General features: G+C 39.2%; 1 protein-coding gene across 1 annotated transcript; it reads right to left on the reverse strand.

Annotated features, from left to right (window-relative positions):
• Nucleotides 1–6358: 6358 nt before the first annotated feature.
• On the reverse strand, nt 6359–9877 carry LOC122319938. The gene is made up of 3 exons (XM_043207855.1): nt 9453–9877; nt 7935–9230; nt 6359–7838 (listed from the first exon to the last, which is right to left on the reverse strand). The coding sequence occupies exons 1-3, from the start codon at nt 9875–9877 to the stop codon at nt 6359–6361; spliced, it is 3201 nt and encodes a 1066-aa protein (XP_043063790.1).
• Nucleotides 9878–12173: the final 2296 nt, after the last annotated feature.

Here is a 12173-nt window from a genome sequence, read left to right on the forward strand (position 1 = left end):
ATAGATATTCAAATAACAAATTCAGAGAGGTATTCCACTTTTAAATCGGGTAAAAATTTCAAAAGTTATGGTATAAGCAGTGCTGGGATCTGGTCACTTTTCTGCAAACCCATTTTTTGCAAATTTTGACAGGTCGGGGGTCATAAAAAATTACAAAATATTGACCAAAAATTCGAAAATAAACCAATAATGCAGCTAGATAGATATTTTAATAACAAACTCAGAGAGGTATTTCACTTTTAAGTCGGGTAAAAATTTCAAAAGTTATGGGCTAAGCAGTGCTGGGATCTGGTCACTTTTCTGCAAACCCATTTTTTGCAAATTTTGACAGGTCGGGGGTCATAAAAAATTACAAAATATTGACCAAAAATTCGAAAATAAACCAACAATGCAGCTAGATAGATATTCAAATAACAAATTCAGAGAGGTATTCCAATAATGCAGCTAGATAGATATTCAAATAACAAATTCAGAGAGGTCGGGGGTCATAAAAAATTACAAAATATTGACCAAAAATTCGAAAATTAACCAATAATGCAGCTAGATAGATATTCAAATAACAAATTTAGAGAGGTATTCCACTTTTAAATCGGGTAAAAATTTCAAAAGTTATGGGCTAAGCAGTGCTGGGATCTTATCACTTTTCTGCAAACCCATTTTTTGCAAATTTTGACAGGTCGGGGGTCATAAAAAATTACAAAATATTGACCAAAAATTCGAAAATAAACCAATAATGCAGCTAGATAGATATTCAAATAACAAATTCAGAGAGGTATTCCACTTTTAAATCGGGTAAAAATTTCAAAAGTTATGGGCTAAGCAGTGCTGGGATCTGGTCACTTTTCTGCAAACCCATTTTTTGCAAATTTTGACAGGTCAGGGGTCATAAAAAATTACAAAATATTGACCAAAAATTCAAAAATAAACCAATAATGCAGCTAGATAGATATTCAAATAACAATTTCAGAGAGGTATTCCACTTTTAAATCGGGTAAACATTTCAAAAGTTATGGGCTAAGCAGTGCTGGGATCTTGTCACTTTTCTGCAAACCCATTTTTTGCAAATTTTGACAGGTCGGGGGTCATAAAAAATTACAAAATATTGACCAAAAATTCGAAAATAAACCAATAATGCAGCTAGATAGATATTTTAATAACAAATTCAGAGAGGTATTCCACTTTTAAATCGGGTAAAAATTTCAAAAGTTTGGGCTAAGCAGTGCTGGGATCTGGTCACTTTTCTGCAAACCCATTTTTTGCAAATTTTGACAGGTCGGGGGTCATAAAAAATTACAAAATATCAACCAAAAATTCGAAAATAAACCAATAATGCAGATAGATAGATATTTTAACAACAAATTCAGAGAGGTATTCCACTTTTAAATCGGGTAAAAATTTCAAAAGTTATGGGCTAAGCAGTGCTGGGATCTGGTCACTTTTCTGCAAACTCATTTTTTGCAAGTTTTGACAAGTCGGGGGTCATAAAAAATTACAAAATATTGACCAAAAATTCGAAAATAAACCAATAATGCAGCTAGATAGATATTCAAATAACAAATTCAGAGAGGTATTTCACTTTTAAATCGGGTAAAAATTTCAAAAGTTATGGGATAAGCAGTGCTGGGATCTGGTCACTTTTCTGCAAACCCATTTTTTGCAAATTTTGACAGGTCGGGGGTCATAAAAAATTACAAAATATTGACCAAAAATTCGAAAATAAACCAATAATGCAGCTAGATAGATATTCAAATAACAAATTCAGAGAGGTATTCCACTTTTAAATCGGGTAAAAATTTCAAAAGTTATGGGCTAAGCAGTGCTGGGATCTGGTCACTTTTCTGCAAACCCATTTTTTGCAAATTTTGACAGGTCAGGGGTCATAAAAAATTACAAAATATTGACCATAAATTCGAAAATAAACCAATAATGCAGCTAGATAGATATTCAAATAACAATTTCAGAGAGGTATTCCACTTTTAAATCGGGTAAACATTTCAAAAGTTATGGGCTAAGCAGTGCTGGGATCTTGTCACTTTTCTGCAAACCCATTTTTTGCAAATTTTGACAGGTCGGGGGTCATAAAAAATTACAAAATATTGACCAAAAATTCGAAAATAAACCAATAATGCAGCTAGATAGATATTTTAATAACAAATTCAGAGAGGTATTCCACTTTTAAATCGGGTAAAAATTTCAAAAGTTTGGGCTAAGCAGTGCTGGGATCTGGTCACTTTTCTGCAAACCCATTTTTTGCAAATTTTGACAGGTCGGGGGTCATAAAAAATTACAAAATATTGACCAAAAATTCGAAAATAAACCAATAATGCAGCTAGATAGATATTCAAATAACAAATTCAGAGAGGTATTTCAATAATGCAGCTAGATAGATATTCAAATAACAAATTCAGAGAGGTCGGGGGTCATAAAAAATTACAAAATATTGACCAAAAATTCGAAAATAAACCAATAATGCAGCTAGATAGATATTCAAATAACAAATTCCGAGAGAGGTATTCCACTTTTAAATCGGGTAAAAATTTCAAAAGTTATGGGCTAAGCAGTGCTGGGATCTTGTCACTTTTCTGCAAACCCATTTTTTGCAAATTTTTACAGGTCGGGGGTCATAAAAAATTACAAAATATCAACCAAAAATTCGAAAATAAACCAATGATGCAGCTAGATAGATATTTTAATAACAAATTCAGAGAGGTATTCCACTTATAAATCGGGTAAAAATTTCAAAAGTTATGGGCTAAGCAGTGCTGGGATCTGGTCACTTTTCTGCAAACCCATTTTTTGCAAATTTTGACAGGTCAGGGGTCATAAAAACTACAAAATATTGACCAAAAATTCAAAAATAAACCAATAATGCAGCTAGATAGATATTCAAATAACAAATTCGAGGTATTCCACTTTTAAATTGGGTAAAAATTTCAAAAGTTATGGTATAAGCAGTGCTGGGATCTGGTCACTTTTCTGCAAACCCATTTTTTGCAAATTTTGACAGGTCGGGGGTCATAAAAAATTACAAAATATTGACCAAAAATTCGAAAATAAACCAATAATGCAGCTAGATAGATATTTTAATAACAAACTCAGAGAGGTATTTCACTTTTAAGTCAGGTAAAAATTTCAAAAGTTATGGGCTAAGCAGTGCTGGGATCTGGTCACTTTTCTGCAAACCCATTTTTTGCAAATTTTGACAGGTCGGGGGTCATAAAAAATTACAAAATATTGACCAAAAATTCGAAAATAAACGAATGATGCAGCTAGATAGACATTTTAATAACAAATTCAGAGAGGTATTCCACTTTTAAATTGGGTAAAAATTTCAAAAGTTATGGTATAAGCAGTGCTGGGATCTGGTCACTTTTCTGCAAACCCATTTTTTGCAAATTTTGACAGGTCGGGGGTCATAAAAAATTACAAAATATTGACCAAAAATTCGAAAATAAACCAATAATGCAGCTAGATAGATATTCAAATAACAAATTCAGAGAGGTATTTCACTTTTAAATCGGGTAAAAATTTCAAAAGTTATGGGCTAAGCAGTGCTGGGATCTGGTCACTTTTCTGCAAACCCATTTTTTGCAAATTTTGACAGGTCGGGGGTCATAAAAAACTACAAAATATTGACCAAAAATTCGAAAATAAACCAATGATGCAGCTAGATAGATATTTTAACAATAAATTCAGAGAGGTATTCCACTTTTAAATCGGGTAAAAATTTCAAAAGTTATGGGCTAAGCAGTGCTGGGATCTGGTCACTTTTCTGCAAACCCATTTTTTGCAAATTTTAACAAGTCGGGGGTCATAAAAAACTACAAAATATTGACCAAAAATTCGAAAATAAACCAATAATGCAGCTAGATAGATATTCAAATAACAAATTCAGAGAGGTATTCCACTTTTAAATCGGGTAAAAATTTCAAAAGTTATGGGATAAGCAGTGCTGGGATCTGGTCACTTTTCTGCAAACCCATTTTTTGCAAATTTTGACAGGTCGGGGGTCATAAAAAATGACAAAATATTGACCAAAAATTCGAAAATAAACCAATAATGCAGCTAGATAGATATTCGAATAACAAATTCAGAGAGGTATTCCACTTTTAAATCGGGTAAAAATTTCAAAAGTTATGGGTTAAGCAGTGCTGGGATCTGGTCTCTTTTCTGCAAACCCATTTTTTGCAAATTTTGACAGGTCGGGGGTCATAAAAAATTACAAAATATTGACCAAAAATTCGAAAATAAACCAATATTGCAGCTAGATAGATATTCAAATAACAAATTCAGAGAGGTATTCCAATAATGCAGCTAGATAGATATTCAAATAACAAATTCAGAGAGGTCGGGGGTCATAAAAAATTACAAAATATTGACCAAAAATTCGAAAATTAACCAATAATGCAGCTAGATAGATATTCAAATAACAAATTTAGAGAGGTATTCCACTTTTAAATCGGGTAAAAATTTCAAAAGTTATGGGCTAAGCAGTGCTGGGATCTTGTCACTTTTCTGCAAACCCATTTTTTGCAAATTTTGACAGGTCGGGGGTCATAAAAAATTACAAAATATCAACCAAAAATTCGAAAATAAACCAATGACGCAGCTAGATAGATATTTTAATAACAAATTCAGAGAGGTATTCCACTTTTAAATCGGGTAAAAATTTCAAAAGTTTGGGCTAAGCAGTGCTGGGATCTTGTCTCTTTTCTGCAAACCCATTTTTTGCAAATTTTGACAGGTCGGGGGTCATAAAAAACTACAAAATATTGACCAAAAATTCGAAAATAAACCAATGATGCAGCTAGATAGATATTTTAATAAAAAATTCAGAGAGGTATTCCACTTTTAAATCGGGTAAAAATTTCAAAAGTTATGGGCTAAGCAGTGCTGGGATCTGGTCACTTTTCTGGAAACTCATTTCTTGCAAATTTTGACAGGTCGGGGGTCATAAAAATTTACAAAATATCAACCAAAAATTCGAAAATAAACCAATAATGCAGATAGATAGATATTCAAATAACAATTTCAGAGAGGTATTCCACTTTTAAATCGGGTAAAAATTTCAAAAGTTATGGGCTAAGCAGTGCTGGGATCTTGTCACTTTTCTGCAAACCCATTTTTTGCAAATTTTGACAGGTCGGGGGTCATAAAAAATTACAAAATATTGACCAAAAATTCGAAAATAAACCAATAATGCAGCTAGATAGATATTTTAATAACAAATTCAGAGAGGTATTCCACTTTTAAATCGGGTAAAAATTTCAAAAGTTATGGGCTAAGCAGTGCTGGGATCTGGTCACTTTTCTGCAAACCCACTTTTTGCAAATTTTGACAGGTCGGGGGTCATAAAAAATGACGAAACTTTGACCAAAAATTCGAAAATAAACCAATAATGCAGCTAGATAGATATTTTAATAACAAATTCAGAGAGGTATTCCACTTTTAAATCGGGTAAAAATTTCAAAAGTTTGGGCTAAGCAGTGCTGGGATCTTGTCTCTTTTCTGCAAACCCATTTTTTGCAAATTTTGACAGGTCGGGGGTCATAAAAAATTAAAAAATATTGACCAAAAATTCGAAAATAAACCAATAATGCAGCTAGATAGATATTTTAATAACAAATTCAGAGAGGTATTCCACTTTTAAATCGGGTAAAAATTTCAAAAGTTATGGGATAAGCAGTGCTGGGATCTGGTCACTTTTCTGCAAACCCATTTTTTGCAAATTTTGACAGGTCGGGGGTCATAAAAAATTACAAAATATTGACCAAAAATTCTAATAACAAATTCAGAGAGGTATTCCACTTTTAAATCGGGTAAAAATTTCAAAAGTTATGGGATAAGCAGTGCTGGGATCTGGTCACTTTTCTGCAAACCCATTTTTTGCAAATTTTGACAGGTCGGGGGTCATAAAAAATTACAAAATATTGACCAAAAATTCGAAAATAAACCAATAATGCAGCTAGATAGATATTCTAATAACAAATTCAGAGAGGTATTCCACTTTTAAATCGGGTGAAAATTTCAAAAGTTTGGGCTAAGCAGTGCTGGGATCTGGTCACTTTTCTGCAAACCCATTTGTTTATGGGGAAGACAACCAATATGCCACCCTTGTAATTAAATAACGCACGAGTAGGTTAAGTTAATTAAAGTATGTTTATTTTGGAGTTGCAACCTTTATGTTTTTTCGTTTTTTGATATTTGCGCGAACAATGTATGCGAGATGAGTTGGTGTTTGATCTGAGGTGAGATAAGCCGAAAGCGCGGCTTCTTTATACCGTCGCTTTGACGATTATAGATAATGCAGATAACAAACATAAGAGAGTCTTTAAGAGCGGCTCCCAACTCCCTACACCTATGTGCATAAAATTAGGTGCTGGCGGTCTGCTCCGAACATAATCCCCCCCGTTGGAAGAGGCACGGTTTCAACTTGTTGGGAATCGACGGGCAGAACGGCCAGTTTGGCGACGGCTCTCTTGATGATGCCCGTAGCTGTACGGACCATAACTACTCTGGCGACGCCGTCCTCGCCGGGAATGACTTCCTGAACTCGTCCAAGTGGCCATTTTAATGATGGAATGTTGTCCTCCTTCAGCAACACGATGCTTCCGATCTTGATGTTAGATCCTTCGGAACGCCATTTGCTTCTTTCCTGAAGAAGTGATAAATACTCGCTGCTCCACCTTCTCCAGAATAGTTGCTGCATTTGAGTCACAATTTGCCATCTGCTGAGGCGGCCTTCAAGGAGATGCGTGACATCCGGCTCAGGAAATTTGGTGTAGCTGGAACCCTTTAAGAAATGCGCCGGCGTTAGCACCTCGAGGCTTTCAGCGTTTTCTGAAATTGGACAGAGGGGACGTGAGTTAAGAATAGCAGAAATCTCATACGCCAGAGTTCTCAATTCATCGAGGGATAAGATGGATGGACCGACGACTCTGTAGAAGTGAAACTTGGCCGATTTGACAGCGGCCTCCCATAGGCCACCGAAGTGTGGGGCACGCGGAGGTATGAACTTCCAATCTATCCCGTCCGCTAGGCACGAAGAAGCTATCGAAGCTATATGTTGCTCGCTCAAAAACAATTCCTTCAGCTCTCCTAACTCGCTCTTGGCGCCGACAAAGTTAGTCGCATTATCACTCCAGATAGTTCGCGGACTGCCTCTAAGGCTGATGAACCTTCTCAGAGCTGCTATGAAGGAGTCTGTTGTGAGGTCCTGGACGACTTCCAAGTGAGCGGCCTTCGTGGAAAAGCAGACAAAGACGGCGATGTAGCACTTGTGCGGTGCCTTGTTCCGGGACTCTGCTTTATGATAGAATGGCCCACAATAGTCGACTCCGGTCGTATGAAATGCTGGGTTAGGTTGAACTCGATTCGCTGGAAGATTACCCATGACGTGCTCCCAAGTCACAGGCCTCATCCGAAAGCATCTAACGCATTTGTTGATGACGCTAGCCACGAACTTCCGACCTCCAATCGGCCAATACCTTTGCCGTAATGTGGCAAGCAACGCCTGCGATCCTGCGTGCATGTATTTTTTATGGAAATACACGATAATTGCTTTGGTGACTGGATGGTCCTTGGGAAGCAATATCGGATGCTTCGTATCATAGTCCAAGTTTGCGTTTTGAAGTCTTCCACCAACGCGAAGTAATCTATCGGTGCCAAGAATTGGCCTCAGCGAAATCAGTTTGCTCTTCTGTGGACACGGCTTGCTCTGGCTAAGAACTCCATACTCCTTGGCTAAGTGAATCTGCTGGATGCTCCTTAGAAGAAGTACGGTCCCCGAGTTGATCTCCTCAACGGAAAGATGGCTATTTGAGAGTAGAGGCTTGGACCTGCAATTAGAAATAAATCGATACACGTACGCAAATACACGCTGCAACTTATCAAACGTGTTAAGGAATTTGCAGTTAACAGAAATGTCAACGCACACGGTTCCAATTAGAGTCGCGGCACGACGCTCTGGAAGATCCTTTGCTACATCAAGCAAGGAAGGCCATTCCGATGAGTTCTGCAAAAGAAATGGAGGTCCTTTAGCCCAAAGAGAATGATCCAGCAATTCTTTAGGGGTACAGCCTCGCGACACGACATCCGCCGGATTGAGGTTGGTCGGAACATGATGCCAAGACATTCCTTTCGTCATCTCCTGAATTTTTGCGATTCGGTTGGATACAAAAACATTGAACTCCCTCGGAGGTTGCCGAATCCACGCCAATACGATAGATGAGTCGGACCAGCAATGAAAGGCACAATCGAGATCTATGGTTTCCTTGACGCTTACGATAAGCTCTGCCAATAGAAGTGCTGCTGAAAGTTCCAATCTTGGAATTGTTAAGGCCTTCAACGGGGCTACTCTCGACTTGGCGCAGAGTAGATAAGCTTTTGTGCCTTCATTGTCCTCCGACCGCAAATATAAGCAGGCTCCATAAGCTGCTGTGCTAGCATCACAGAATCCATGCAACTGGATAGTCGCTTGCGGACGCGTTGCGAATCGTGGAAATTTTAAATTCTGGACGATCGACAACTGAGAGGTTAACTCCCCCCATGACGAAAGAATGGGCTCTGGCAATGCGTCATCCCAATCCACACTAGACTTCCAAAGAGATTGCAAGAATATCTTAGATTTGGTAACAATTGGCGTTATTAACCCGAGTGGATCATAAAATTTGGCTATAGTTGACAATGCGATCCGTTTGGTGACTCTATTACTTGACGATATCTGAGAAAAATTGAACAGGAACTGATCAGAAGAAGGATCCCATGCTAGCCCCAATGCCTTGGCGATATCTGATCCATCATGAAATTTAATGAGCTGCTCTTTATCGCAGTCCGACTCTCCTTCGAGGGCAGCTGACTCATTCGAACACCATTTGCGGATTGGAAAGTGTCCTCGCGACAATAGACTCTTTACCTGACGACGAATTTCTCTCACCTCTTCAATCGTTTCGCCCCCAGAAATTAAGTCATCGACATAGAAATCTCTACGAACAATCTCTGCTCCAATTGGAAATGACTCCTCTTCATCATAAGAGAGCTGATGCATGGGTCTTATAGCCAAGAAAGCAGCTGGCTTTGTTCCATAGGTCACCGTGTTTAGTTTGTAAACACTCAACTCATCCGATGAATTTTCTCGCCAAACGATGCACTGCAAAAAATCATCCGGGTACGAAACACGTACGCAGCGGTACATCTTGCAGATGTCTCCACAAAGAGCTACTTTAAAGAATCTGAAGCGAAGCAATATGTTAAAGATTTTTTGCTGAATGGTCGGCCCTGCGAGAAGTAAGTCATTCAAGGAGGTACCAGAAGTCGTTTTAGCAGACCCATCAAAGACGACACGAAGCTTTGTGCTCGTGCTCTCATGCTTATGTACACAATGGTGAGGCAAGAAAAATTGCGGTACCGTTGGATCCTTTGCTGCGAGGGACATGTGTCCTAAGTTTATATACTCCTTTAGAAAGGGCGAATACTGAACCTTCAGGGCTGGGTTTCTATCTAGCTTAGCTTCCAAACTCTTGAAACGACGACGAGCCAGGCAATAGGAATCACCTAAAGATTCGAATCCTGAAGCGGACAAGAGGCGAACAGAGTATTGACCATTCTCAAGCCTAGTGCAGTTTTCCTTAAAAAGTTGTTCGCACCGCAAGTCCTCAGGCAACACAACTGGCTTCGCTGAGCTAACGTCTTCTATTTCCCAAAATCGTTTTACAATAGCAGTAAGCGTTTCATCATCAGAATGATTGACTGGATCCTTAATAACGGCAGCTAAGACAGACTTATGATTTGGAACGCTTGACATCCCTCCAGAAACGATCCAACCAAGCTTGGTGTTCTGCAGTGTTGGCAAGTTGTTTTCCAAATGAATTTGCCCCATAGTAATTATTTCAAAAAACAGACCAGCTCCAATTAAGAGGTCGATACGTTGTGAATCGTTAAAATGAGGATCCGCGAGCGAAATGTCCTTTGGAATCCTCCATCCTGCTGCATTTATGTCAAAATGAGGCTGATAGTCAGTGATACTATGAGTCACTACAGCTGTGAATGCTGCACGATAGCCTGCATCCCGTGACTGCGCTAGAATATCAACTGCCCTATCAGCGCTCATAGAAGATTCTCCGATTCCAGAAACGAGTGTGAGCGATCGCCTGTGCTTCAAATTAAGCTGGCTAGCTAGGCGCGAAGTAATGAAATTTAGCTGGGAACCTGAATCTAGAATGGCTCGGCAAGGCATGAGAGCACCAACTCTGTTTTTAACATAAACTATGGCAGTTGGAAGCAACACGTATTCCGGCGGCATATTATTTGAGGCTCTGGGTGGAGGGTTCGCCAAATGCTGAGTAGCTTGCGAATTTGAGCGCGAAACTAATGCTGATGAAGTGGAAGGTAAAGCCTGAGAGTTCAGGAGTGGGTCGGATGATGGAGACGACATTGAGTTCGAACTGGAGGGGTCCGAGGCCATGTGCAATAATGAGTGGTGCCTCATCCGACAATGTCTGCAATGCGAAGCTTTACATTGTTGCAAACTATGTCCCTTGCGCAAACAATTTAGGCAAAGGTGCATCTTCTTTGCTTCTCTGTATCGAATATTTGGACTCAAATTTAAAAATCGCGAACATTTCGGCAGGAAATGGTCCTTACTATTGCAAAACAGGCATACAGTAGAATTTAGGGTCGTAGCAGAGGCAAGAATTGCATTTGAGTGATATCTGTGCAAGTTTTTTCCCACCTGTTGGCCTGGTGTTTGGATTACCAAGGCTTGATCCAGGTTCTCCATCATCCTGCACCTCTTCTCCAGAAACGACTCCATGGCAGTCCATGCTGGAAGCTCAGCGATGGGCAAGGTCTCTTCCCATCTTTCTAGAGTCCTCTGGTCCAGCTTGTGAGCGACGATGTGAATAAGAAATCCGTCTAAAATTTGTTCCACACTGGCCAAGGTCCGGATTGCTCGGAGATGGGAATTTATGAAGTCGCTGAGCTCCCGAAGACCCGTTGTTGATCCCTCCTCGACACCCTTCAACCCAAATATCGCCTTCACGTGTGCCTGAAAATGCAGAACTTTATTATCAAAGCGATTTATTAACAAATGCAAAGCCTTTTCATAATTTTGGTTCGAAGGTTCTAGCGAGCGTATGGTCTCCAGAGCCACGCCGCCTAAACTAGACCGTAAATATTGCAATTTTTCGATTCCAGTCTGCCCCTCATTATTTCCAATCACCGTGCTGAAGGTGGCGAAAAAGTCCGGCCAATCGGAGTAGGATCCATAAAACCGCGCAATCTCTAACGCTGGTAATCGAGGCTTCCTAGACCGCAACGAAAAATCTGGATTATTTGTTAATTCAAAACTCGTCGAATTGGCAGCTGTGGCTCCAGCAAATTGCAATTTTCGCTGAGCCGCCAAGCCTCGATTAAGCTTAGCCTCCACATCCATTACGACTCCTGAAAACTCCATCCTTGTGTCGCCAGTAAGCTCGGCTAAGTCCAGCCTCTCCAGCGCTGTCTGGGCGGAGTCAAACGCCAAGTTCTGTGCCTCGATCCACTTTAACCGCGCATGAATATCGGCTTCGTCGAATTGGTCGATATTGTTGGCCACTAAATAATGTTTGAGCGCGTTGACTTGCCGCAAAATGGATTGCACTTTGGCCCGAAAAAATTCAATCTCACTTGGGCCATTTTGGGGCTGACTATCGCTCACCGAATTTTGCATTTTAGTTATTCACAAAAAAAATAAAAAGCAAAAAGTAATTTCTTATAGAGTTTGCTTTGCACACAACACCCTGTGGTTTAAAGCGCGAAAATTTACAGCACCAAGCGTCACCGAAAGGTTAGGGAACTTTGTTTTGTTGTTGTTATTTGTTCACAGTTTTTGCCCGATTAGCAAAAGCGAAAGAACAGCTCGAAATGCACAAAATCAAACGCCCGGCTAAATGCACTTTGTATGCGCGTTTGTGTGTTTATGACCGAATGCCCGCAAACGACGACAAATGGCAAAATGTTTAAGCAAAATTAAAACGAACGAAAACTGAGTTGCAGACTCCGATTTAAACGAAATTTACGTGAACGAATATCACGTCGGGGTCACCAAAATGTTTATGGGGAAGACAACCAATATGCCACCCTTGTAATTAAATAACGCACGAGTAGGTTAAGTTAATTAAAGTATGTTTATTTTG

Source organism: Drosophila ficusphila, unplaced genomic scaffold, assembly GCF_018152265.1.
Source record: "Drosophila ficusphila isolate 14025-0441.05 unplaced genomic scaffold, ASM1815226v1 contig_293, whole genome shotgun sequence".
Lineage (NCBI taxonomy): Eukaryota > Metazoa > Arthropoda > Insecta > Diptera > Drosophilidae > Drosophila > Drosophila ficusphila.

What these genes read in the sequence shown, in the direction of transcription:
- LOC122319938 (XM_043207855.1), bottom strand. Translation starts at nt 9,877, where the DNA reads ATGGGGCAAATTCATTTGGAAAACAACTTGCCAACACTGCAGAACACC. An exon ending in TATTCGCCCTTTCTAAAGGA is followed by an intron (nt 9,231 to 9,452) that starts GTATATAAACTT and finishes GCTTCGCTTCAG; the next exon opens with ATTCTTTAAAGTAGCTCTTT. An exon ending in GCGACTCTAATTGGAACCGT is followed by an intron (nt 7,839 to 7,934) that starts GTGCGTTGACAT and finishes TTCTAATTGCAG; the next exon opens with GTCCAAGCCTCTACTCTCAA.